Below are 27,839 nucleotides of genomic sequence, written 5' to 3' on the forward strand. Positions count from 1 at the left end.
CTGAGCTCATGTGGTGATATCCTTTACACACTGATGTTGCTTGTTGATGCAGGACAGCCTGGGGGGTTGAAGGTAACGGGCTTAGCTGCTTACGTGCAGTGATTTCTCCAGATTCTCTGAACCCTTTGATGATATTACGGAGCGTAGATGGTGAAATCCCTAAATTCCTTGCAATAGCTGGTTGAGAAAGGTTTTTCTTAAACTGTTCAACAACTTGCTCACGCATTTGTTGCCAAAGTGGTGACCCTCGCCCCATCCTTGTTTGTGAATGACTGAGCATTTCATGGAATCTACTTTTATACCCAATCATGGCACCCACCTGTTCCCAATTTGCCTGTTCCCCTGTGGGATGTTCCAAATAAGTGTTTGATGAGCATTCCTCAACTTTATCAGTATTTATTGCCACCTTTCCCAACTTCTTTGTCACATGTTGCTGGAATCAAATTCTAAAGTTAATGATTATTTGCAAAAAAAAAAAAGTTTATCAGTTTTAACATCAAATATGTTGTCTTTGCAGCATATTCAACTGAATATGGGTTGAAAAGGATCTGCAAATCATTGTATTCCGTTTATATCTAACACAATTTCCCAACTCATATGGAAACGGGGTTTGTACATATTTGATACATCAAATCATGAAAAAACTTTTTACAAAACACGAGACGGTGAGTAAAATAACAATAATACTTTATCATGTTGCGAGGTTTCTGCAGGTATTAGCAAATCTAATCTAACGCATTTTTAATGCAACTTAAAACAAATGTAACGCCCATGTCCTACTGCATATCGTTATATGTAGTCAAAATCATACTTGCGAGCATTTGATAATGATAATGTTGAATAGTGTAAAAGTTTACAATAACTGTGGCCAAATGAAGCACTGATGTAATCATAATATATACAAAACCCAAAACCAGTGAAGTTGGCACGTTGTGTAATTCTTAAATAAAAACAGAATACAATGATTTGCAAATCCTCTTCAACTTATATTCAATTGAATAGACTACAAAGACAAGATATTTAATGTTCGAACCGAGAAACTTAATTGTTTTTTGCAAATAATCATTAACTTAGAATTTAATGGCAGCAACACATTGCAAAAAAGTTGGCACAGGGGCATTTTTACCACTGTGTTACATGGCCTTTCCTTTTAACAACACTCAGATAACGTTTGGGAACTGAGGAGACCAATTTTTGAGGCTTTTCAGGTGAAATTCTTTCCCATTCTTGCTTGATGTACAGATGTAAATACCATAACGGGTTCTCCGTTGTGGTATTTTAGGCTTCATATTGCGCCACACATTTTCAATGGGAGACAGGTCTGGACTACAGGCAGGCCAGTCTAGTACCCACACTCTTTTACTATGAAGCCACGCTGTTGTAACACGTCACTTGGCATTGTCTTGCTGAAATAAGCAGGGGCGTCCATGATAACGTTGCTTAGATGGCAACATATGTTGCTCCAAAACCTGTATGTACCTTTCAGCATTAATGGCGCCTTCACAGATGTGTAAGTTACAGATGCCTTGTGCACTAATACACCCCCATACCATCACAGATTCTGCTTTTTCAACTTTGCGCCTAGAACAATCCTCTTTGTTCCGGAGGACACAATGTCTACAGTTTCCCAAAAAATTTGGAAATGTGGACTCGTCAGACCACAGAACACTTTTCCACTTTGCATCAGTCCATCTTAGATGAGCTCGGGCTCAGCGAAGCCGGTGGCATTTCTGGGTGTTGTTGATAAATGGCTTTCGCTTCGCGTAGTAGGCGTTTTAAAAAGTCATACATTTTACTTTTTGAAACCGATACCGATAATTTCCGATATCACATTTTAAAGCATTTATCGGCCGATAATATCGGCAGTTCGATATTATCGGACATCTCTAATCACAATTAATCTAAATATCGCTTCTTTTTTTAGTGACCCATGAAAACCCTGTCGTGACATTGTGAAAAGGAAAATTAACAAAAAAGCGAATACATTGTTAAGAATTTCCTTTATTTCATTAAATGACAACGATAATTCCTATTTAGTCAGATTCTTCCTGGACGTGATTTACAAGTGGCTATGCACACAGGAAAAAAAAAAAAGAAAAAAAAAGGAGACAACTGGTCAATGACGCCTCCGAAACGAAAGAGACGAGAAAGAGGCTGCGACAAATCATTTTCCAAATCTTGACACACAAACGCGGACATTGTTACATCATCAGAATGGTCGAGGACACCCGGCGACCCGTCGTGTCTGTTTTGTCCTATGCGCGCGTGGAACCTGAAGACAACACGGCATTCGCGCTACGTGATCATGTGACGAGGGCGGTGACTTCTACTCCTGCCAATTAGTCAACTAGCAACATGATGCATGTTAAAGAGACAAACGGAGAGGAATTGTTGGGAGTTAAGTGCAGTGTAGCTGACACGCTTCTGTCACATCGCCAACCAGTCGCTCGGCAAGCGAGGAGGAAATCATCGTATCTAATGAGAATAATAATAATAACAATATGGATAGAGGGAGTTTTTGGGGCTCGGGGGAAGGCTGGGATCCCCTCTGACTGGCTGGGATGAGACTGTGGTGTTGTCGTGTGTGTGTGCAGTCGCGTACGTGCGTCGGTATGTGTCTTCACTTTAGAGGACCAGGCCCTCGTAGACGGGACCCTCGGACTCGGGGGATTCTCTCTGCAGGCGAAGATGTTCCAGTGTGTTGTGGAAGTGTTTGTTGATCTGCTCGCTCTCCTCGCTCGCCTCAAGGTTGGGAAGGTCCTCCCGGATCTTCTGGATCAGCTGGTTCAACACCTGGACAGTCACCTGGACACACAACACAAGTCGGTCGTACGAGTCGGGATGGATTTAAGGAGACGCGTGGAAACGGGAGGAATGTGGCGTCTTGCAGCATCAAAAGGTGGTAGTAGAAAACTAATTTTGAAATTTCATTTTCGGGACCCCCAAAAGTTTTTATTTTTGCCAAACCTGACACCCTTGTAAAAATTTGGGGAGTTTTCATACATATTAAGGGCCTCAAAAAGGCGGCTAAATAGGGATAATAACAATAAAACACAGCAATTTCAATAAGGTCCTTGCGGTGCTTGCTCGGGCTTTAATTACACCGTCTATATAAAGTAAAAAAAAAATAAAGTAAAGTACCAATGATTGTCACACACACACTAGGTGTGGCGAAATTATTCTCTGCATTTGACCCATCACCCTTGATCACCCCCTGGGAGGTGAGGGGAGCAGTGAGCAGCATCGGTGGCCGCGCCCGGGAATCATTTTTGGTGATTTAACCCCCAATTCCAACCCTTGATGCTGAGTGCCAAGCAGCGAGGTATTGGGTCCCATTTTTAGAGTCTTTGGTGTGACTCGGCCGGGGTTTGAACTCACGACCTACCGATCTCAGGGCGGACACTCTAACCACTAGGCCACTGAGCCGACACTATCAGGAGTGTCACATGTGCGGCCCGCGAACAGGTTTTATCCGGCCCACGGGATGAGTTTGCTAAGTATAAAAATGAGCGGAAATTTTTGAATGAAAGAAACAGCTGTTCTAAATGTGTCCACTAGGTGTCACGATAGCAATTCTTTGTATCTTTGTAGATGATGCTCCATATGTAAAAAAAAAACAACCACATGTTAGTGCACCAGTCGAGGAAAATGAGCAAACTACATAAATAACATCCTGTAATTTGATTGAGATACTTTTTTTTATCTTGATAGATTGAAAATTAACACCAATGAGTTGACTGATTAACATTATCACATAATTTATTCTGAACGTATACATAACGACAAATAAAGATAGAATATTTTTAACCGCAACATGTAAGTGTAAAAAAACAACAGCAGCATTATGATTTCTACATTTTCAGAATGTGCTTGTTCTATTTTTATGCAAAGAAAACAATCTGAAGTTGTCTTTATTTTTAAGTTATTGTGCCGTGATTTTACCAGTTCGGCCCGCTTGGGAGTAGATTTTTCTCCATGTGGCCACCGATCTAAAATGAGTTTGACACCCCTGGTCTATATTCTGAAAATAATATTTTAAAAAAAAACATTAAAAAGTGGAATAAAAGAACAAAAAGGTGAAATGTACTGAGAAAAAGTTGACTAATAACAGAGCTGCCATGCAGACTGATTTTTTTGTCATTGATCAATCATAATGAATCAAAATCAACGGTATGAATTGACATATTTGAGGCTCCAATTACTTCACATAAAAAATTCCACTTTAAAATATTTAAGGAAAAAATTGCATAGTTTGTGTGTTTGCCCTATATAAAACAAGTTGTATTTAACAAAAATTAGTCAGAATGGATTTTTTTTTCTTCTTTCTTCCCCTCCATTCTTCTGCATTCTTTTGTATCTCTAGTTATCATTATGTATATGTACTCTTGCATTTGAACAACTGTATTGTTGATAATAGAGGTAAATTATTGGTATTGTTCATTATCAATAGCACTATTTCTATTGGTATTTGTATTATTCCATTTGTAGTGTAATAATGCTCATTGTCATTTCTGTATTATTTATTTCGCTAACTGCTTCTTTGCTATCACTTTTACCATCATATTTATACATATCCTATTTGCTGATGTTGCTCTATTGTTGTTGTTGTTGTTTTTGTCTCTCTGTCTTATCCCCTTCTTGTCCCCACAATTCCCCCCTCTGTCTTCCTTTTTTTCTCTTTCTATCCCCTCCTGCTTCGGCCCGGCTGCACCAAATGATAATATAAATACATTTAATAAAGTCAAATACAAATAAGGCAACAAGAGAAGTATCCTACACTTCTCTTTTGTAAAGTAAACCTGAACAGCCGATATGGGCATCTACATCAACTACAGGTATATAATTTGCCTGAGAAGCTGGACAGGACAAAAAAAAAAAAAAAAGAAAAAAAAAAGAATGGATTTAAGGAGACATGTGAAACGGAAGAATGTGGTGTCTTACAGCATCATTTTCCCGCTCGTAGAAGCACACGTATCTGTTGAGGATTTCGATGAAGAGTTGGACCTGCAGCGAGGGGTCCATGCACTGGTTGGCGATCTTCAGCGCTTTCTTTAGACATTCCATCACCCGCTTCCCGTCCCGGATCTAACAAGAAGCGCGGTGAACAGTTCAGAGACGGGCTGGGGCAAGTAGAGCATCATCATTGTCGTGGAAATCCCACCTCTTCGCCATTTTTTTCGGTGCTGCGTCCTGACCAAAAGAGGTGTGCGCAGATGCTGACGGCGCGGCACTGGTCGGGTTTCTTCAGCAGCTTTGAGGCCGCCAGCGCGCACTGAGTCCTCAGAGGCTCGTGGTTCTCCTCGCTGAAACACTTCATCCTCTCGAAGGTGCCGATGATGAGCGTGATGGCCGCCAGCTGAGCTTTGGAGTCGCTGATCTCGTCCTCGTACAAAGAGAAGGCCTGAACAGACAAACAAAATAGACGTTAAAACTAGAGATGTCAGATAATATTATAATATATTATCGTCCGATAAATGCTTTAAAATGTAATATCGGAAATTATCGGTATCAGTTTCAAAATTATCGGTATCAGTTTCAAAAAGTAAAATGTATGACTTTTTAAAACGCAGCTGTGTACACGGACGTAGGGAGAAGTAAAGGCACTGCCTTTGCGTGCTGGCCCAATCACATAATATCTACGGCTTTTCACACACACAAGTGAATGCAATTCATACTTGGTCAACAGCCATACAGATCACACTGAGGGTGGTCGTATAAACAACTTTAACACTGTTACAAATATGTGCCACACTGTGAACCCACACCAAACAAGAATGACAAACACATTTCGGGAGAACATCCGCACCGTAACAAAACATAAACACAACAGAACAAATACCCAGAACCCCTTGCAGCACTAACTCTTCCGGGACGCTACAATATACACCCCCCGCTACCCCCACCTCAACCTCCGCATGTCCCAAATTCCAAGCTGCTGTTTTGAGGCATGTTAAAAAAAATAATGCACTTTGTGACTTCAATAATAAATATGGCAGTGCCATGTTGGCATTTTTTTTCCATAACTTGAGTTGATTTATTTTGGAAAACCTTGTTACATTGTTTAATGCATCCAGCGGGGCATCAAAACAAAATTAGGCATAATAATGTGTTAATTCCACGACTGTATATATCGGTATCGGTTGATATCGGAATGGACAATATCGGAATATCGGATATCGGCAAAAAAGCCATTATCTAGTTAAAACACTTCCATATAGGGATGGGTACCAAATTCGTTACTTTTACAGGCACTGATCGAATTCCGTAGGTACCATAGGCGCCGATCCTGTGGGTGCTTCCAGGCCCGAGCACCCATGTGGGATCGATGGCAAATTCTGTCTCACCACCAAGCCAAAACCGCACATGTTTTGGGTTTTCAGCCAAACTCCCTCTAAGTAATGCTGCAATTTTCAACACCAACAAAGCAAGTCTGCTTGGTAGAAAACCCTCAAATGTAAAGTAAGGCTCCACTCTTCCAAAATGCGCTAGCTTGTTGCTAATATAATTTGGATTTGCCATAGACAGGCTACTATTAGCATGAACAATTTTACATGGCTATTTTAACACATTCAAATTTGGTAATGACAACTACAACTAAAATTAATATTATAATCAAACAGCTGATGTGTACAGTATACAGTATAAACACCTTGTGGGGCGCAACATAACAGCTTCATGGAAAAATGACTGCCTAGTTGGACATCATACCATAGATAGCCTATACAGTACTGCCATCTAATGGCATGGACGTGGAACTGCATTGCAAATGAGACTCAAATGGTTAAAAAAAAACAAGATACGACAACTGGACATGATATGTAAACATTGCAACTGTATACATGTTCAAAACACATCACTATGTTGGTATTATTTTTCTTTTCATAATTTTTTTTTGCTGTCGTTTTGTTTCTTTTCTTTGTTGTTATTATGCATGTCCGAAATGAATACTTACAATACAAATCGTCGAAAGTTTTACGGCAATTGTAATACCGATTATCATTACAGCCCTAATTGAAACAAACAAGGATTTTTCTGATGACCCTTATCCTTTTTTCTTATAAATAAACATACCATCAAAATTGCTCTTTTAACATGAGTGCATCCCGTTATTAAAAAGAAATCTGAGTGTTGCCTAAAACCAGGTAATACATAAATAATAAAGAGGAAAACTAAACAAAGGCTCTCTGATAAAGTATAGTTATTTAAAAAAGTTAAAATATGTATGTATTTTCTAAATTTGACACATATTATTTGTTGAATAATGTAAGGAAAACATATATGTAATAAAAATACATGAATATATAGTACATTGTGTGACAATAAATGTAACAATTTCACACATCCACATTTAAAAAGGTATTAATTGGAGGAGTAGCGTTTGATTTGTTAGCATTAACATACAAAATGTAGACGCTAACATATCTTTACATCTGTTTGAATAAAACATTTGTTATGCTAGTAAAACACATACTGGGGCGTTAGCTACCAAAATAAACTTCTACCTTATTTCTGCTTTCTTAAATATGCATGATGTTTTTTGGTAACGTGCTGCTTCATCGATGTACTGGTATTGAGAAATGTCAGCTCCGTTTGACAGTGCAAACATGTCTATCAGTTTAAAATGATCGCACAACTTTTTAGTTTCTCTCGTTTACTTTGAGCCCTTTGCTGTATTTAGCCCTCTTTTTTTTTTTTTTTTTTTTGAGCCATCGCTCCCATCATTACTCTTTTTGACTGTGTGCCACCACACACTCTCACACCACCACTCTCATGTGCACTCAAAAGAAACAGTCTGGCGGAAACAATGTCGGCGCATTTTAAGTTTTGGGCACTCAGAGCGGTTTGGATTTTATCAATGTTTGTTAGTTGAACCCTAAATAAATTCCAACCTGCAGAGGCTGAACTCAAAACTGAAACCAGCAAATGGAACGAAACGCAGCTTGACTTCAAATGTAATATCGGAAATTATCGGTATCAGTTTCAACATTGTCAGTATCGGTTTCAAAAAGTGAAATCTATGACTTTTTAAAACGCTGCTGTATACACGGACGTAGGGAGAAGTACAGAGCGCCAATAAACCTTAAAGGCACTGCCTTTGCGTGCCTACCCAGTCACATAATATCTAAGGCTTTTCACACACACACACACACAAGTGAATGCAAAGCATAATTGGTCAACAGCCATACAGATCACACTGAGGGTGACCGTATAAACAACTTTAACACTGTTACAAATATGCGCCACACTGTGAACCCACACCAAACAAGAATGACAAACACATTTCGGGAGAACATCCGCACCGTAACACAACATAACAAATACCCAGAACCCCTTGCAGCACTAACTCTTCCAAACGCTACAATATACACCCCCGCTGCCCCCTGCACCCCCCGCCCATCTCAACCTCCTCATGCTCTCTCAGGGAGAGCATGTCCCAAATTCCAAGCTGCTGTTTTGAGGCATGTTAAAAAAAATAATGCACTTTGTGACTTCAATAATAAATATGGCAGTGCCATGTTGGCATTTTTTTCCATAACTTGAGTTGATTTATTTTGGAAAACCTTGTTACACTGTTTAATGCATTTAGCGGGGCATCACAACAAAATTAGGCATAATAATGTGTTAATTCCACGACTGTATATATCGGTATCGGTTGATATCGGAATGGGTAATTAAGAGTTGGACAATATCGGAATATCGGCAAAAAAGCCATTATCGGACATCTCTACTTCAAACTATTCAAACTGGTAAAACAAAGCCAAGTGGGGACCCTAGTTGGTGCCGTGCAGTGGAAAAGAGGACTAAACGTGAAAGACTTTATTACCTGAGACATGAACTCATACGCTACAGTCTCGTGGTTCTCAAAGCCGATCTCGCCAGCAGCCAGCGCCCCCTGCAGGAAGAGTCGTAGAGGCAGCTCGGCCAGCTCGGCCTTGATGAGCGCGCTGATGGTCTGGTGCGCGAAGGAGAAGATCTTCTGGCACTTCTTCTCCCACTTGTCATCCTGTGGTGAGCGAGGAAGACACCAATAAATAAAGAAGAGTTTGAGCTAACGACGCGGGCGCACTCACTAGTGAAGAGTTCTCTTTGTATCTGAAGGCCAGCTGGTAGGCTGCAAACACCAAAGGAGGAAGAGTGTAGCGAATCCTTTGGTTTCCCCCGGCACCAAAGTGTTTGCGGGCTGTGTTGAGGATCTGGACACGCGTTGGGGAGCGGACGTCAATGACCAGGAGCAAGAACCGTGTCCCTAAAGTGACAAACGTGCACTCACAAGGTACTGTTGGTCAGCGTCGTCAGAATACAGCAGATGGATGAAACGACCCACGAGGCTTTGCTCCTCTGCAAAGTCCTCCGGATCAGGATCGTCAGCCGGCTGGTCGGGCTGGTCCTGAATGAGCGTGGACGCCAGGGTCAAGATGGCGTCCACCTGCCGAGACCAAAGAGAGGACGTTCAGTTAGAGAGCGCTAGAGAGGCAGAACTCCACGTCTTTTACAAAAGGACCGGACCTGCTCCTGGGACACAATGGTGGTGTTGTAGTCCAGCGTGTTGCTCAGCACGTAGCAGCTCATGCTCTTGCGCGACTCGTAGTCGAAGTACTCGAAGAGCGGCGGGAAGTGTTTGAGCTGCAGCACCGTCAGGATGTTGTTGTACGTGTCCACCGGGATCTTCAGCAGCCGGGTGAGCTCCTTGGACACGGCGCTGCTGGTTGCTATGCTGTGGGAGCGAAGAGTCCATTGTGGTCATGTGACTACCGTATTTTTCGGACTATAAGTCGCAGTTTTTTTCATAGTTTGGCCGGGGGTGCGACTTATACTCAGGAGCGACTTATGTGTGAAATTATTAACACATTACCGTAAAATATCAAATAATATTATTTAGCTCATTCACGTAAGAGACTAGATGTACAGTATAAGATTTCATGGGATTTAGCGATTAGGAGTGACAGATTGTTTGGTAAACGTATAGCATGTTCTATATGTTATAGTTATTTGAATGACTCTTACCATAATATGTTACGTTAACATACCAGGCACGTTCTCAGTTGGTTATTTATGCCTCATATAACGTACACTTATTCAGCCTGTTGTTCACTATTCTTTATTTATTATAAATTGCCTTTCAAATGTCTATTCTTGGTGTTGGGTTTTATCAAATACATTTCCCCAAAAAATGCGACTTATGAGTGCGACTTATATATGTTTTTTTCCTTCTTTATTATGCATTTTCGGCCGGTGTGACTTATACTCCGGAGCGACTTATACTCCGAAAAATACGGTATGCAACTTCATTTATAGAAGGTTATTATTAAGTGTTCCATGTGATTTTAAAATGTTGTTTACTTTATGAGTCTTTTCCATGCTTGTGTTGACATTTCCTATCCTTTCTGCCTTGATCTATAATTAGAGAAGGTTACATTTTAAATAAAAACATTTTAATTTTATTTATTTTTTTCTGGTCCTTATTTTCAATAGGTTATAAAAATATCAATAATAATCAGGGGTGAAAAAAAAAAAAAAACATCCGAATAGTGATTCTTATTTATTTAGATTCTAAATTATTTTGTAATTTAAAAAAAAGAAAGAAACAAAAGGAAAAAAAACTGATTATTTTTTTAATGTAAAAATCAGTCAATAAAAATATGTTTAGGAGCTTTTCTAACCTTTAACCTGTTTAGAAAAAGTTTTCTTATAATTATTATACCAAATACTACATTGCAAGAATCTGTTTGAATCGAGAATCAATTCTGAATCAAATCGTCACACCAAGAATCGGATGGAACATTCACATCCCAATTATCGATGTTAATATCAATTATATGATGATATAAAACACATATCGTGATACAGTTTTCAGCCGTATCGCCCAGCCCTATCCGACATCGCCCAGCCCTATCCTAAATACACAAAAACAGGTACAAACAGGTAAGAAAAGTTGGTTTTGCAATAATAGGACCCCTTTAAAATATAAAAAAATGCTGGGGTTTTTTTTTGCTTTAATGGCGGTGATTATTATTACCTTAGGGCAACGGCTTCACACGGTGTATGGAGATAAACAATTAGCTGCTAGCTTGTCAGCCAGGAGACAAAACAAAAAATCACCCAGAGAGGATTAGTGTTTGTGATCAACGTTGAAAGGCAATAATTGGCATTGGCAATCACATACTTTTTCACAAAAATCATCCGTTACGGATCGGTGGCCGATTGATCGGTATATCCCTAATAAATAACATAGAAAGAATTAGTTTGAATCAAGAATCGATTCTGAATAGAATTGAATCGTGAGTTGTAGAAAGATTCGTATCCCTAGAAACCCTTAAAACACTAAAAACATTCATAAAATCACACGCTGCCAAATTAAGCCTTAAATCGTCAAAATGTGTGCTGTCAGTTCTTGAAAAATCAGACATTTTATGCCGCAACAATCCTGTATAAAAGTCTGCATTTCTTACAACCTTGGTGCCTTATCTCGCTCATAAAGGAACGCGGTTAGTCGGCAACTGCGGAACTTACTGTTCTAGGTTGAGCTTGTTGAAGATCTCCACGGTGCTCTCCAACACTTTATCTACATAGTCCACACGGTCAGGGTAACATTTCATGGCCAAATTGATGAGCGACACCTGCAGGGAGACCACGTCCTCGGACGGCATGTCCTGTCGAGACTGAAGGACGAGAAGAAGAAGGGGGGGAAAAAAATCATGGAATTAAAACAAAAAACTGTTTGGCTGAAAGCAGAAAGCAGGAAAAACGGAGCGGAAAGGCTGGCTATAAATGAAGGACCTGGATGACAGTGGCCACTTGCTGGGAGAAGATGTCAAACAGTTTGATCTCAGCTGGAATTCCGGGTCCATCTTCTCGATGGGCGAAGAGGGCCAGTCTGAAAGGAAGCCCTCGCGTTACAACCCATCCATCCACACGCTCGTCTTTACCTAAGGTACCTGTCAATGAGGGCGATGATGATGTTCTTGACGTTGACGTGCTGATGAAGCTCGGCGCAGGAGCGCAGGAAGGGGTTCAAGGTCTGCAGGTGGAACTCATCGGGGAACACCTGGCAGCGTGGAGAAGAAACTCGTTAAAGGCACAACAACTTCATGCTCAGATAGATGATCACATGACGCACCTGGATGATGCACTCCATCAGATACTCTTGCGCCAGGGAGTCTCTGCAGTTCACAACCTGCTCCAGCACGCCGGAAAGAACGATCTGTGGAAAGAAAATGTCCAAATGTTTATAAGTCGATTCCTATTTTTGATGCTCAGTTTGCAAACCAGAAGAAATATCTGCCAGAGAGGCTGCTAAGCAGCTAACTATGTATCTCTATACACCGTGGGGAGCCACTCTCCTAAGTCAATAATCCTCCATTTACAGCAAATAAACTATGTTTCTTACATGTATTATTATCACTGGAAGAAGAGGCTAAACATGTAACACAAAGAGGAAAAAAAGGCATGCGAACTATATGATCACTATATGATCGACACTAGAGGGATTAGATTGCTATTTTTATTTTCCCAAAAAAATTTTTTGTTTGGTTTTTATCAATTTTTACAAATTTAGAAAAAAAAAAAATAGGGATTTAACTGAGTAATCAGGGCTGGGCGATTTGGCTGAAAACATTATCACAATGTAAGTGTTTTATATCGGTCGACATCGATAATTAATATGTTTTATGAGCTATTGAAAATAAGGACCAGGAGAAAAATATATCAAATTTAAAAAATTGTATTTAAAAATCTAACCTTCCTCTTTTTATAATCCCCTCAGCTGTCAAGGCAGAAAGGAAAGGAAATGTCAAAACAAGCAACTATGTAAAGACTTTTTTTTTTTTTATTGCATTCTAACTCGTAAATAAATGTAAATAAAATGAGCAAAATACATTAATATTACATGTTGAGCCGAGGATGTCATTGTGGCTTGTGCAGCCCTTTGAGACACTTGTGATTTAGGGCTACATAAATAAACTTTGATTGATGATTGATTGATGTTATCATGAATGTGCCTGTTACTACATTACATATATACGTGTAGAGAGAGAGAGAGAGAGAGACAGAGACAGAGACAGAGACAGAGAGACAGAGAGACAGAGAGACAGAGACAGAGAGACAGAGAGACAGAGAGAGAGAGAGAGAGAGAGAGAGAGAGAGAGAGAGAGAGAGAGAGAGAGAGAGAGAGAGAGAGAGAGAGAGAGAGAGAGAGAGAGAGAGAGAGAGAGAGAGAGAGAGAGAGAGAGAGAGAGAGAGAGAGAGAGAGCATGTGTAAATATGAGGTTTTCAAAAATGAAGTGCAACTTTTGTGAAAATGTGCACTACCGTTCAAAAGTTTGGGGTCACATTGAAATGTCCTTATTTTTTAAGGAAAAGCACTGTACTTTTCAATGAAGATAATCAATCAATCAATCAATCAATCAATCAATCAATGTTTATTTATACAGCCCTAAATCACAAGTGTCTCAAAGGGCTGACATCCTCGGTACAGAGCCCACATAACTTTAAACTAGTCTTAACTTTAAAGAAATACACTCTATACATTGCTAATGTGGTAAATGACTATTCTAGCTGCAAATGTCTGGTTTTTGGTGCAATATCTACATAGGTGTATAGAGGCCCATTTCCAGCAACTATCACTCCAGTGTTCTAATGGTACAATGTGTTTGCTCATTGGCTCAGAAGGCTAATTGATGATTAGAAAACCCTTGTGCAATCATGTTCACACATCTGAAAACAGTTTAGCTCGTTACAGAAGCTACAAAACGGACCTTCCTTTGAGCAGATTGATTTTCTGGAGCATCACATTTGTGGGGTCAATTAAACGCTCAAAATGGCCAGAAAAAGAGAACTTTCATCTGAAACTCGACAGTCTATTCTTGTTCTTAGAAATGAAGGCTATTCCACAAAATTGTTTGGGTGACCCCAAACTTTTGAACGGTGGTGTACTTCTGTAAAAGAAACTTCATAACATTCATATTCAAGTTGAAAGGATTGATATTGATATTGTGCTTGAAAAAACCCCTGTAAGAAATGAATTGTACATTTTTAGACTCTGCCTCTCAAAAGAACCGGATTCGTTGGAAACCAGTAATGTTCAAATCCAAACAATGCCCAACCCTCATCTTGACGGTTACGTTTGAGCATGAAGATGGATCATGCTGAACATCTTGTGAATAAACTCACTCACCTGTTTGTACTTGTCCACGTTGACGCCCTCCAGCTGGCTCAGCCGGACCAGGTTGGTGCCCACCAGGATCCTCAGCTCCTGACGCTCCTTTTCCCTCTTCTCCCGATCCCGGCTGTGACCCTGATGCTGCATTCGCACCCACAACTTGTTCATCTCAGCAAAATTGAGCAGGACAAAGTCCACGGAGTCGTTAATGTCGCCCGTCATCTCCTCTCCTTCTCTGTGGAGCGAAGGATGATGGGATTCGTAATAGTTACGACTTCGAATTTGAGTAGGCACAGGGATGGTTTCTAAAATTAGAACTTGAAAGTGAAAGAAAAAAAAACAACACTCACTCAGCCTGCTCGCCGTCATCTGGCAGGATGTTGCGGGTGCACTGTAAAAGGTAGTTTCTAAGGAAAAGGCCCCTGAGTGGGTGCTGGACCCCACGGCACATCTCCACCAGGTCCTTCAGGATGTCCTTCCGAGACTGCGGGAAGGAACGCACGTACACCACTCCTACTGTGATGAGCAGATAGCTAAAAAGGGAGAAAACATGATTTAAGAATGTTGTGGAAAATCAATGTTTTAGTAATCTCTTAAGTGCTTCCAAAGATAAGAGACGTTTATCGTCCCCTGCTAAAGTCCTTGGGCTCTGCAGAGATAGCTCTGCTTGGTTTTTCTTACACCCTACCCTTGACACATCGCAAGAACATGAGCCAAGGACACATGTGATGCTGATGATTCCCAATTTATATTGTATTTGTCTTTTGGTCATTGGTTACTCTCCAAATGGGGTTCTTTTGTGATTGATGCTGTATTATTGCTTTACCCAGTGTTTAACCAAAACATTCCTGTTCACAATCAATCCAGGGTTTCCCACACATTCATTTATTTGTGGCGGCCCGCCACGAAAGAATTATGTCCACCACAAATTTAAAAAATAAAATAAAATAAAAAATAAAAAAAATTTTTTTTTAAAAAACAAAACATTTTTTTTTTTTTGTCCTCTCCAGCTTCTCAGGCAAATCATATAGTTGATGTAGATGCCCAAATCGGCTGTTCAGATTTACTTTACAAAAGAGAAGTGTAGGATACTTCTCTTGTTGCCTTATTTGTATTTGACTTTATTAAATGTATTTATATTAGAAACACAACATGTGTATATAACAAAGGGTGCAAAGTCTGCAGGCAGTAGGAAACACATGGTTGGTTAAGTGTAGGGAGTAAAACTGATGGCAGTCTAAAGTTCAAGATTTTTGGAGCTCTTTGTTCAGTGGATCAGATGTTTGATGAAGCTCCGTGTCTATCTACCACCACTACTGTTTTCTGTTTATTTGTTACTGACTGTGGCAAGACACCTCTGCCTCTGTTTCACTTTATGTTGCTGGTAAATAATATGGTTGTAGTAGTAGGCTAAAGTTAAATTATTTAGTATGCACTAATTAAAGGGGCAGAGCTTTGAGACATTTTAGCTTTTATATTTTATAAGATATATTTTTTGTAAGAACCACAATTAATAAATATATTTCAGTGAATAACTTATTGTTCAAATCTGTATATAAATATGTACATAAAGTGTTGTAATTATATTGTAAAATGGATGGCTGGATGGATGGACGTTTAAAACAAAACTGTTATTATTAATTAGTAAGTATACATTTTTTGAGCCTTTTTAGAGAAAATCAAATCATTGTAGTAAATTATGCAAATTACTCGATGATGTCATGGTGACCACGCCCATAGCCACGCCCCCACCGCCACAGGTATCTTGGCAGTTTATGGGAAACACTGCAATCAGTCTGTTTTTTGCTCATCCACCCTCCCAAAATTCCAAAACAAGACTAAAACCTGGAGTTCCGTTCTTTGGAAATACAGTAAAGATGAGGAATGATTGTTGCTAGAAATACTCACAGCCTGGGGATGATGTTGCCTGCGTACTGGACCAGCTCATACAGATCCGCCACCTTGCGTCCTTTTGCAAACTCGTCTGTGAGGTAGACCTCTAGGTAGTGGAGTTCATCAGAGATGGCCATATCTCACAAGACTGTTAAGGGCTGTATCTGATCACATGCAGAACAATAATTAACTCATAGGACTTGCGTGCACCTCCATCCAACCACCCTTGGCATGTTGTGTTCACGACACATTTATGTATTTGACTCATGTTAGTAAGGTGGTTCTGTATCTACTAATCTATTCCAAAAGGTGCAACAAAGACCCAATCGTACCAGCAACGAAGCGTTTTCCCCATAAGAAATAATGTTATAATCGAATTAATCCGTTTCAGACACCATAAAATATGTACACTTAACACATTTCATAGAGAATATAAAGTTTTACATGCAGGAAACAATGCAAAATACATGGATAAATTAACATTTAACATCTATTTTACCCTTATTGAAGACTGCAGACTTTATTGCGATCAAGGAGTGTGCCGATCCAATATAGATATCGATCCAATATCGGCAAAACAAAATACGTATTGGATTTTATGAGCTTGAATCTAAAATCTTCAAGATTATATGCACTTTGATAAAGTCTGTCGTAAACAGTCCTGCAGCATGTTTACTTGTGCTAAGCTGGACAGCCAGTTAAAATTTCAATGTCCTCAAATAAGCAACAGAAGGCTAGTCTTTTCTTCTATTTTAGTAAAGTCATTTACTAAAAGGAATCATGCTAGGCAAAAGGGTACAAGGAGCTAGCAGCGACACAACAGCTAAGCACACAATAGCCCACAAGCTAGACATACGTAACAACCTTTTGGTCTAAAACAGCACATTTGTCAATATCAACAAGTATTAATTAATTATAGTTGCATTTTTCTTATATACAAAGTCTCCAAGGCAGAATCGTATTAGAAAGTTTCCAGTAACAAACGTGTCCACATCATTAAACTTACTACTTAACGAGGCTAACTCAAATATAGTAGCCACAAGGTGTTGTCAAAACATTACCAATTACCATTCCACTTCAACTTAAAAAAGCTCAAGTCCATTTCAACCCGTTAATAATAAATGAGTTAGTGTTTTTCATACCTAACATTAATATTGGATATTGGACAAACCAGACGCACTGCCTTAAGTATTATAGCAAGAAAATGCCCTTTGGAAATGTATTAAATCGAATAAAAAGATTTACTAGGTGTGTGATAGGCTCTAACAGAGTATCTTGGTGTTCTTTAAGCAGAGCTGGGCTAAGGTCATGGATGTCTTTTGACATTGTGTTGCTCATGTTTGATATCATTTTATTCACTTTGTCATTGGACACCTCCTTCATGCAAAACAAAAATGTTTGGTATTTTCCAGATGTATGCATAGAGGTCTTCTGGATAAAGTACTTGATAGTTCATGCACTGAATCAATAAAAAAAACAGTTCTGAGCATTTGCCATAGACTCATTGTCATTATTTATGCCTTCTTGTACTTTTAAAAAGTTTAGAGCTACTTCCTTTTGCCTCTTAAATGTTTTTAGTAAGAATTAGTTTTGCTTCTTCATAGCTGACTAATAACTTGATTTCTGAGGCCCATTGTCATTATTTATGACTTCTTTTACTTTTTAAGAGTTTAGAGCTACTTCCTTTTGCCTCTTCAACATTTTTAGTAAGATAATTCATTTTGCTTCTTCGTAGCTGACTAATAACTTGATTTCTGAAGCCAGTATAGGCAAAGCAATCAAATGCATTTTTTGTTTTTAAGGATTTTTAAGTGCCTTATCACGTTTTTTCATTGTTTGCCATATGCCATTGTTGAACCATGGGAGAGAGCAGTTTTTGTCTCTCTTTATGCAGGTCTATGTGTACTTTTTAATTACCTCATTCAACGTGGTTATAAATGTATTTGCGCCAATATTTATCTTAGACTCTTTTGTAACAATGTTCCAGTTTATTTGATTTACTTCTTGTTCAAAATCAGGTAGGTGTGATTTAGGTACTCCTGTATTTTTGTTTTTTGCGTCTGTTATAGAAAAAACTTTTTTTTAGTAAATTTTCTAACAATTAGAATTATGTCATGGTCTGAGAGCCCTGTAATGAGACTGTATGTTTTTGTTATTCTTTCTGGTCTAGTTGTAAACATCAGATCGATTAGAGTTTCAATATTCCTTTAATTCTGGTGGGTTTTCCTATTTAGTTGTTTATATTTAAATGTTTCCACAGTAGATTTAAGTTTACTTTTGCTATTTTTTTCCTGCCAGTTTATATTACAATCTTCCATAATAGTACATTCAGTGCAATCATCCATAATTGAGAGACATTTTTCAAATTCATCATAAAAAACGTAAAAAACAATACCGGTAATATTAAAGGCCTACTGAAACCCACTACTACCGACCACGCAGTCTGATAGTTTATATATCAATGAAGAAATCTTAACATTGCAACACTTGCCAATACGGCCGGGTTAACTTATAAAGTGCAATTTTAAATTTCCCGCTAAACTTCCGGTTGGAAACGTCTATGTATGATGCGTATGCGCGTGACGTCACGACGGCAACGGAAGTATTCGTACCCAATGTGCCACCATACAAACTGCTCTGTTTTCATCGAACAATTCCACAGTATTCTGGACATCTGTGTTGGTGAATCTTTTGCAATTTGTTTAATGAACAATGGAGATTGCAAAGAAGAAAGTTGTAGGTGGGATCGGTGTATTAGCGGCTGGCTGTAGCAACACAACAAGGAGTACTTACTTGGATAGCAGACGCCTAGCCGATGCTAGCCGCCAACCGCACGGATGATCGGGTGAAGTCCTTCGTTGCGCCGTCGATCGCTGGAACGCAGGTGAGCATGGGTGTTGATGAGCAGATGAGGGCTGGCTGGCGTAGGTGGAGCGCTAATGTTTTTATCATAGCTCTGTGAGGTCCGGTTGCTAAGTTAGCTTCAGCGTCGTTAGCAACAGCATTGTTAAGCTTTGCCAGGCTGAGAATTATTAACCGTGTAGTTACATGTCCATGGTTTAATAGTATTGTTGATCTTCTGTCTATCCTTCCAGTCAGGGATTTATTTATTTTGTTTCTATCTGCATTTAAGCACAATGCTATCACGTTAGCTCAGTAGCTAAAGAGCTTCGCTGATGTATTGTCGTGGAGGTAAAAGTCACTGTAAATGTCCATTTCGCGTTCTCGACTCTCATTTTCAAGAGGATATAGTATCCGAGGTGGTTTAAAATACAAATCCGTGATCCACAATAGAAAAAGGAGAGTGTGTGGAATCCAATGAGACCTTGTACCTAAGTTACGGTCAGAGCGAAAAAAGATACACCCTGCACTGCCTCTCTAGTTCTTCACTCTAACGATCCTCATCCACGAATCTTTCATCCTCGCTTAAATTAATGGGGTAATCGTCGCTTTCTCGGTCCGAATCTCTCTCGCTCCATTGTAAACAATGGGGAATTGTGAGGAATCCTACCTCCTGTGACGTCACCCTGATTCCGGTACAGGCAAGGCTTTTTTTAATCAGCGACCAAAAGTTGCGAACTTTATCGTCGTTGTTCTATACTAAATCCATTCAGCAAAAATATGGCAATATCGCGAAATGATCAAGCATGACACATAGAATGGATCTGCTATCCCCGTTTAAATAAAAACAATTCATTTCAGTAGGCCTTTAAATTTCATGTTAGGAGACAGAAGAACTTGCAGACCAAAACATTCCAAGTTCACATTAATATTAACCACTTCACATTTGAACTGCTCTCTAATGTATATTAGGACACCACCACCTCTCCCTTGTTTTCTCTCTGCCCTGTAGCAATTGTATCCTGGTATTTCTATAAAGTCTGCTGAAATGTGTTGATGCAGCCAACTTTCAGGGATATATAAAAAAAAATCCAGGTTTGAGTCAGTTAGTAGATTATGTATTTGATCCAGTTTTGGTAACAAACTCCTGATATTAATATGCCCACCCAGCAATCCCTTCCCATTGTTCTCCGTTTGAGTAATTTCACATGATGAAACCTTTTCTAACATTCCATACTATGAAATAATACAAGTTTGTATGATTCCTGCTGATATTATATTGGATCAATAACAGTACCAGCCAATACTCAGGACTACGATATCAGTATCGGAAGGGAAAAAAGTTGTATCGCGCGGATGCCACAGTCATACTTTGCTAAGAGTTCTTTCTTGAATTCAATAGTGTTTCTCACCTTCTTTATCAAAATCCTGACACAATCAATTTTCTTTGGCTCTTATGTTGCAGTCGCACTAAAATAAAAACTCTAAAATCACCACTGCTTGGGATTATTTTTAGGGCACTCAATTCCACTTAATGATATGACAAACTTGTTTATCACGTGCACTGCTTGGTGGTACGAAAACCGAGACTATAAACGAAAGCTACAGCGTAATTTTGATGAAAATGTTTGTCAAAAACCGAAAGGTGGGAAGTACAAAAACCGAAGTTTACATGCTACGGTGTGTACAAACGTCCCACAAACTCCTGTTACTCCTCGGGGAAAGTGTCTAATTTGGAATATTTCTAAACGTCTGCTACTTGGAGGATACAGAGCTCATAGTAGCTTTTTGGAGACAGCATGGACGTCCTCAGCTCCCCCAGCATGTTGGAGGCGTGTTTCAGCGCGTCCATCAGCTTGTTCTTGTCCTGGTGGTCACACAAGACTCGAGCTCAACCCAACAAACAGTTACACATTTCCCATCCCCCGCTGTTACAAGGGCGGAATCATATGACCGAGCATTGGAATACATCAGATGATGATGATATCCAGAACAAACATTCATAGGAAGCCGCCCTACCAGGCATCGCTTCATCTGGAACGACTGGACTTTGACGGCCTGCACAGCTTCGTCCAGAAGCTTCTCCTGCTCATCCTGGGGAGACTGCTGTGTGGTCGGCTGCAATCATCACAAGTGTTAAAATACACACTTTTAGGAAGAAGAATAAACACAGGAAGTTACATGACTCATATTTAAAGAAGTAACACTACAGCGTCACCAATTGTCACATTCTCACTTGTTAGCGAAGTTAACATTTTATACGATTAAGACTGCTTCCCTTTTTGTAAACGCTCGCTGTGTGTGCAATTAGGGGCTCCAGGTTGGTGTCCCGACAGGCCTGATGTTCCTGTCTTAGAACATCCCACCAACACACTCAATGGGGGTCTTGAATACTCAACTCGCCTTCCCTTCTACGGATCTAGGAGTGGGACTCAATGTTCCTACACCAGTTCGACTGCAAGGTTGATAGTCGAATCATACTCTTCAGAAGCGAATCGTTTATTCTTCTAAGGCATTCCTATTCTCCAGGTCGTCATATTCTCTTTGGGGTTGGTTGTCACATGTACAGTGGAACCTTGATTTATAAACTTCTCTATTTGCTAACTTTTCGATTTACAAACTTTTAAATTGAGTCAAATATGCTTGAGTATGAACGCTTCATTCATTCATTCATTTTGTGTCCCGACAGCAGGCAAAAATCAGGGCGCAGCATTTTTGGGGAGGCAAAGATCTCCATATCACTTGCTGCCCAGTACACTACTACCGTATTTTTCGGACTATAAGTCGCAGTTTTTTTTCATAGTTTGGCCGGGGGTGCAACTTATACTCAGGAGCGACTTATGTGTGAAATTATTAACACATTATCGTAAAATATCAAATAATATTATTTAGCTCATTCACGTAAGAGACTAGACGTATAAGATTTCATCGGATTTAGCGATTAGGAGTGACAGATTGTTTGGTAAACGTATAGCATGTTCTATATGTTATAGTTATTTGAATGTCTCTTACCATAATATGTTACGTTAACATACTAGGCACGTTCTCAGTTGGTTATTTATGCCTCATATAACGTACACTTATTCAGCCTGTTGTTCCATCCATCCATCCATTTTCTACTGCTTATTCCCTTCGGGGTCGCGGGGAGCGCTGGAGCCTATCTCAGCTGCAATCGGGCGGAAGGCGGGGTACACCCTGGACAAGTCGCCACCTCATCGCAGCGCCAACACAGATAGACAGACAACATTCACACTCACATTCACGCACTAGGGCCAATTTAGTGTTGCCAATCAACCTATCCCCAGGTGCATGTCTTTGGAGGTGGGAGGAAGCCGGAGTACCCGGAGGGAACCCACGCAGTCACGGGGAGAACATGCACACTCCACACAGAAAGATCCCGAGGCCGGGATTGAACTCACGACTACTCAGGACCTTCGTATTGTGTTCACTATTCTTTATTTATTTTAAATTGCCTTTCAAATGTCTATTCTTGGTGTTGGCTTTTATCAAATAAATTTCCCCAAAAAATGTGACTTATACTCCAGTTTCGACTTATATATGTTTTTTTCCTTCTTTATTATGCATTTTCGGCCGGTGCGACTTATACTCCGAAAAATACGGTAGTCAATTTTCAGTGTTTCAGCAATGTGTCTTTTCTGTGGGTTTTTTTGCCCTTTGACAAGTTTTGTTTCAAAAAGACAACAGCCCAGCGTGGAAAGAAAGAGGGAATCACTGTGCAGTTAAAAAAAAAAAGATTATTTGCGAGGAATATATTAATGGTGCTCACAAGTATGGTGGAATCGACAAAGCAGGCTTCGTACTAGGGCTGGACCGCTCAAACTATATCAATACATATATCACGATGGACAGGTAATCAATATTAAAACATTTAAAAATTAAAAACGAGTGCTGCAAAGAGCAAAAAAAAATTGTAGATAAAACACGAAACGTCACCTCTGCAGTGTGGCAGATTTTTTGATTTTTTTCAAACGCACCATAGTCCCCCAATCTACATCCGTTCCCTATTCGGATGTACGGAAACGACAGGTAGGAACTAAAGTGCAAGACTGTATAACTAAAATAAATAAATAAAATATAAAAAAATGTGCTACTTTAAAATAATGATTTGGTCCAATAGCATTTAAATAAAAATTACTCCATAGCATATATTCTTTTCCATATTTAATAATAACAGATCAAATTAAAATGTTACACAGACCATGTAACTTACTGGCAGTAAACCTGCAGAAAATAGTTCTCAGGTTTCTCTATGTTTACATTTGAACATTTTGCACTATTTTGTTACACTTTATTAGGCATTTCTTACATATTCCTTATTTTAACACCTTGAAGAGGTTATTGTTAAGTGTTTATCGTGATTTTAGAATGTTGTTTACATTGACTGATTGTTTTTCATGCTTGTAGTGATATTTCATTTATTTTCTGCCTTGATAGCTGAGGGGATTATAATCAGAGGAAGGTTACATTTGGGGGAAAAAAATGTTAACATTATATCTTTCTCCTGGTGTATATTTTCCATAGGTCATAAAAAATATCAATAATTATCGATTACGACCGAAAGAAAACAATTACATGATGATGCGGTTTTCAGTCATATTGCCCAGCCCTACTTTCTACTACAGCAAGTTTTGAATGTGATGAGACTGGACATTCCGAGAAAAATATGCCAAACCAGACTTTATTTCACCGCAGAGGAGAAGAGCTACTTCTTGTTCAGAGGCGCCTCTTCCAAGGCACACAAACACATCTTTCCCTTCTGTCCCTCTGTCTGTCTGCTCCTTTCTCGTCAGTTCCTCCTTTGCCGATGTTAATGTAAGTGGATTATACTTTTTTAAATACTTATTATTGTAGCAGTATGGTTGTTACTTCTGTGTTGTTGGAGAATGTTAATAAAAAGAAAGATGATCCATCACCTCCTTGTTATGTTTGTTTGATATACAGTATTATATATCACCTTATATTGTGTTCAAAGTGTACAACCCTTCATTAAAATATGGACTTTTGTCGAGGCTGCAACCCATTAATCATATAAAAAGTACAGGCCAGAAGTTTGGACACACCTTCTCATTCAATGGGTTTTCTTTATTTTCATGACTATTTACATTGTATATTGTCACTGAAGGCATCAAAACTATGAATGAACACATGTGGAGTTATGTACTTAACAACAAAAGGTGAAATAACTAAAAACACAATTTATATTCTAGTTTATTCAAAATAGCCACCCTTTGCTCTGATTACTGTTTTGCACACTCTTGGCATTCTCTCGATGAGCTTCAAGAGGTAGCCACCTGAAATGGTTTTCACTTCACAGATGTCATAGTTTTGATGCCATCAGTGACAATCTACAATGTAAATAGTCATGAAAATAAAGAAACCGCATTGAAATGAGAAGGTGTGTCCAAACTTTTGGCCTGTAATGTACATTGTCTCTTATGGAGAAATTTACGACACCATACGAACTTTTTGATTTACGAACGCTGTTCAAAAACCGATTAAGTGCGTAAATCGAGGTTCCACTGTATGCATATCAAAATCAAAGAAATAATCAATATCATCATGAGTCATTACTGACTGTCTGGCCGAATTGCAGAGGCCGTTCGAGTGTAGCAATGCTAGTCGGCAGACTCAGCACCATAGTGAAGCAGGATCTGGCTTTTGGCCCAGCAAAAACAGCAGACATGTATCCATGAGAATATGGAGAAGCTGCTTGAAGGACATACTGCAGATGCCTGCTCTCTCAAGTTTAAAAGACCAGTGGTCAGAGCGGCACTTCTCGTGCAGGCTCTCCCCGCACCATGACGCAGCAGTCTGGGCGCAGTGAGGGTGGACTGCGGAGTCGAGTATCCAAACGCAGACATAAAACCAACTTCACCGCGGACTGCTGTACATTGTTATTTCGTAAATCAACTGTAGTTATTTAAAGCAAATTTTATTTTGTTATTTTTTTTACAATATTTATTATCGAAAAGTTTGCTTTTCTTTTTCCAAGGCATGTTAAAATTGTGCTGTTTTGGGGCGGGGGGAAAAGCACGGAACAAACTGATTTCAATTATTTTCAAAGAGCGGCTCTGAATTGAGATACAAATGTTCTGAGCTACAAACTCGAGCGTGGAACCAATTCAGGAGAAACGTATTACTGTATTTATATTATATTGGGTGTTGTTTATTATTTACTTTTTAAATTATATCTCAATTCTGTACACTGCTGCTGGAATTTTAATTTTCCTGAGGGAACTCTCCTGAAGGAATCAATAAAGTACTATCTATCCATCTATCTAACCATCGCCAGGTTACAATCACATTTGGTGACATTATTATATCTGCTGTTTTGGTGCGGTCGGCGTTCCACCGCTCCGGCGTCCTCAGACCTCTATTTGGTCTGACCCTGTTGGCCCTGGACTACATTCACACTTGACTAATAAACAAACCATACTTGCAGAGCAAACATATAAAGTGTGAACTCACCTTAAAGGGGAACTGCACTTTTTCAAAATGTTGCCTAGCATTCACAATCCTTATGTAAGACAAGAACACATATGTCTTTATATATATATTTTTTTTTTATGCATTCTAATTTGCAAAATACAGCAAGTGGGAGGTGGTAAACAATGCAGCTATTAGGAGTCATTGCATCTGTTCCGCCTTAAAGGCCCTATAAAAAAACATCCACTACTATAGCTACTGCAGCTATTGACATACTGAGCCGGTGAGCTACTTCATCACCTCTGAGTTGGTAAAAGTTAATTATAGATTATAAACCACTTGTATAGTATATTATTCTGGCCATAAACCGAGAACTTGGTCCACTTTTGACAGTGAACGTATAACCGAAGTTGGCGATAATGACACGAAAATACATTTTTTTCTGCCCACCTTTTTTTTTTGTACCTACGTAAGGATTATTATTTCTGTATCTAAATGGGAATATACAAACATTCTGTCAGTCGGCATCCAACTGAGAACAGACATTGTACAATAAATGGTTGTTTTATTAGGTTCGTAGTTTGTATATCTTGTTTAGCAACACTGCTACATGCTGGATCTGTTTATCACTCAGCTTCTTAATAAACCTGTAGCTCATCCTCGGTATATTCAAGCTAAAAAATATAAGGTTCTGGATCATCATTTGTCCCAAAGAATACAATTTTGGCTCTTATGTAGTGTGTCATGATGGGTAGTTATTATAGTAGTAGTTGTTGAAGGAAATAGCGAAGGTTGTGATGCGTTTGTTAAAATAATGCACTGCCGTATGCTTAAACATGTAAATATTACATGTTGTTGTGAATGTGCCTGTTACTACATCGCATACTGTAGGGTAATTATTGTGAGAAGCCTGCATGTAACTGAAGCATTGAGGAGTGGGACTATCCGGGACTAGCTACAGTGTGTTCAAACAACCACCCGGTAGCATCTGTGGGCAGATCATACTGTATCATCTATTTCTCTTTCGGGCTTATCAGGTGGGTAGTAGTGCATTTTTCACTTACGCTTTAAGTGAGAGATAAGAAAAAAATTAACCCAGACCCACTGTATTTACAGCATGATAAAACACGTTGATGGAGGATTTTGGATTGATTTAGACTTTTATTAGTAGATTGCACAGTACAGTACATATTCCGTACAATTGACCACTAAATGGTAACACCCGAATACGTTTTTCAACTTGTTTAAGTCGGGGTCCACGTTAATCAATTCATGGTAAAGTTTATTAAAGCGTGTTATAGGCGGAAAAGAGCAACTTCCATTGGTTCCATTGTTAGCTGACTTTTGCTAGCTTTTATTTACTAGTTAGAATGCATAAACAAGGAAAAAAACATACTTTCTGGTCTCACACATGGATTGTGAATGATAAGGCAAAACTCCAAAAAGGTGCAGTTAAAATTGGACTATGTCGTACTGAGAGCTTTTTCTAGAATGAGTCAAAAGTGAACTATTTGGAAAGGTAATTCATGATGTATACAGCGGTTGTGTTGAATATAATTCAACTGAGTGTGCTATGATTAAACAATTAGATATGTTGTCATGCTGGATATGTAGTTTAGGGGGGTAAAGTTAATATCTTAGGTTTGTTATTCAAACCAGAAGAAAGCGTATTGTCACTAAATAAGGATCATTGACGACATTTGGACCAGCACGACCAAGTCTTTGAAGGCACCACCGCACAACATTTGACAGCTAAGCTAACAACATGAAGCGTCGGAGTCGCCCTCTGGGTGGCTCAAATCAACCTACTAGCTCGTTCGACGCCGCTTTTAAAACGACAACACAGTATGGAAGATGCCTTAGGCAAAAAAGGCAACAAAATAAAAGGTTTGAGTCGAGATATGGCTGTGTGGGTTAGTAGCTGTTAGCCTAGCTCGCCTCTGCATGACGGAAGCGTTAGGCCACAGTGGCGCTCAAACACTTTCACGTCACCGGGAAGCACAAACATCACATTCATGGCCATCTTTGCAGCATTAAAGACGCACGTCGTGTGTTTAGACAAAGTCACATTGACAGAGAACGACCTACCATGATTGTGAGATGTGTGTCAGAGCAGTCCCAACAGCGGTGGCTGTCATGTGACTCCGAGATGCGTTCACGATCTCCCTCCCTGCGCCGTCCCGTCGTGACGTCACGGGGACGCAGCAGGCGGGGGCGGATGACATGTCTCCATCGGCGATACTGCTGATTTTGCTATCGATCTGATACCAAGTAAATGCTGTACAGTTTTACCAATACTTTTTACTTAAAAACGTTCATGATTGTATTCCTTCAGAATAAAACACAGGACAAACATATGGAGTGAACAGAATTATTTTATTTTTTTTATTAACAATTAAATTTAATTTAGCAATACAGACATACAACAATTAACAATATTTAAGAAAATATTTCAAATATTTAAGAAAATATTTCAAATATTTTCAAATTGCCTTTAAAT

General features: G+C 39.3%; 1 protein-coding gene across 1 annotated transcript; it reads right to left on the minus strand.

The window, feature by feature from the left end:
- Positions 1-1,983: 1,983 nt before the first annotated feature.
- vps35 (VPS35 retromer complex component) lies at positions 1,984-27,585 on the minus strand. Its single transcript, XM_062022187.1, has 17 exons — positions 27,428-27,585; positions 20,912-21,010; positions 20,663-20,759; positions 16,067-16,190; positions 14,509-14,691; positions 14,174-14,393; positions 12,119-12,202; positions 11,937-12,046; positions 11,779-11,875; positions 11,512-11,660; positions 9,508-9,715; positions 9,272-9,427; positions 9,072-9,194; positions 8,825-9,004; positions 5,162-5,401; positions 4,942-5,085; positions 1,984-2,805 (listed from the first exon to the last, which is right to left on the minus strand). Exons 1-17 carry the CDS (start codon positions 27,428-27,430, stop codon positions 2,626-2,628), a joined length of 2,397 nt encoding a protein of 798 aa, XP_061878171.1. The 5' UTR covers positions 27,431-27,585; the 3' UTR covers positions 1,984-2,625.
- Between the last annotated feature and the right edge of the window lie 254 nt (positions 27,586-27,839).

This window comes from Entelurus aequoreus, linkage group LG02, assembly GCF_033978785.1.
Source record: "Entelurus aequoreus isolate RoL-2023_Sb linkage group LG02, RoL_Eaeq_v1.1, whole genome shotgun sequence".
NCBI lineage: Eukaryota > Metazoa > Chordata > Actinopteri > Syngnathiformes > Syngnathidae > Entelurus > Entelurus aequoreus.

Excerpts from the sequence above, each read along its gene's own strand:
- vps35 (XM_062022187.1), bottom strand. Across the intron at positions 20,760-20,911 it reads TCCAGATGAAGCGATGCCTG|GACAAGAACAAGCTGATGGA; the intron begins GTAGGGCGGCTT and ends TGTGACCACCAG. Across the intron at positions 12,203-14,173 it reads ACGTGGACAAGTACAAACAG|ATCGTTCTTTCCGGCGTGCT; the intron begins GTGAGTGAGTTT and ends TTCTTTCCACAG.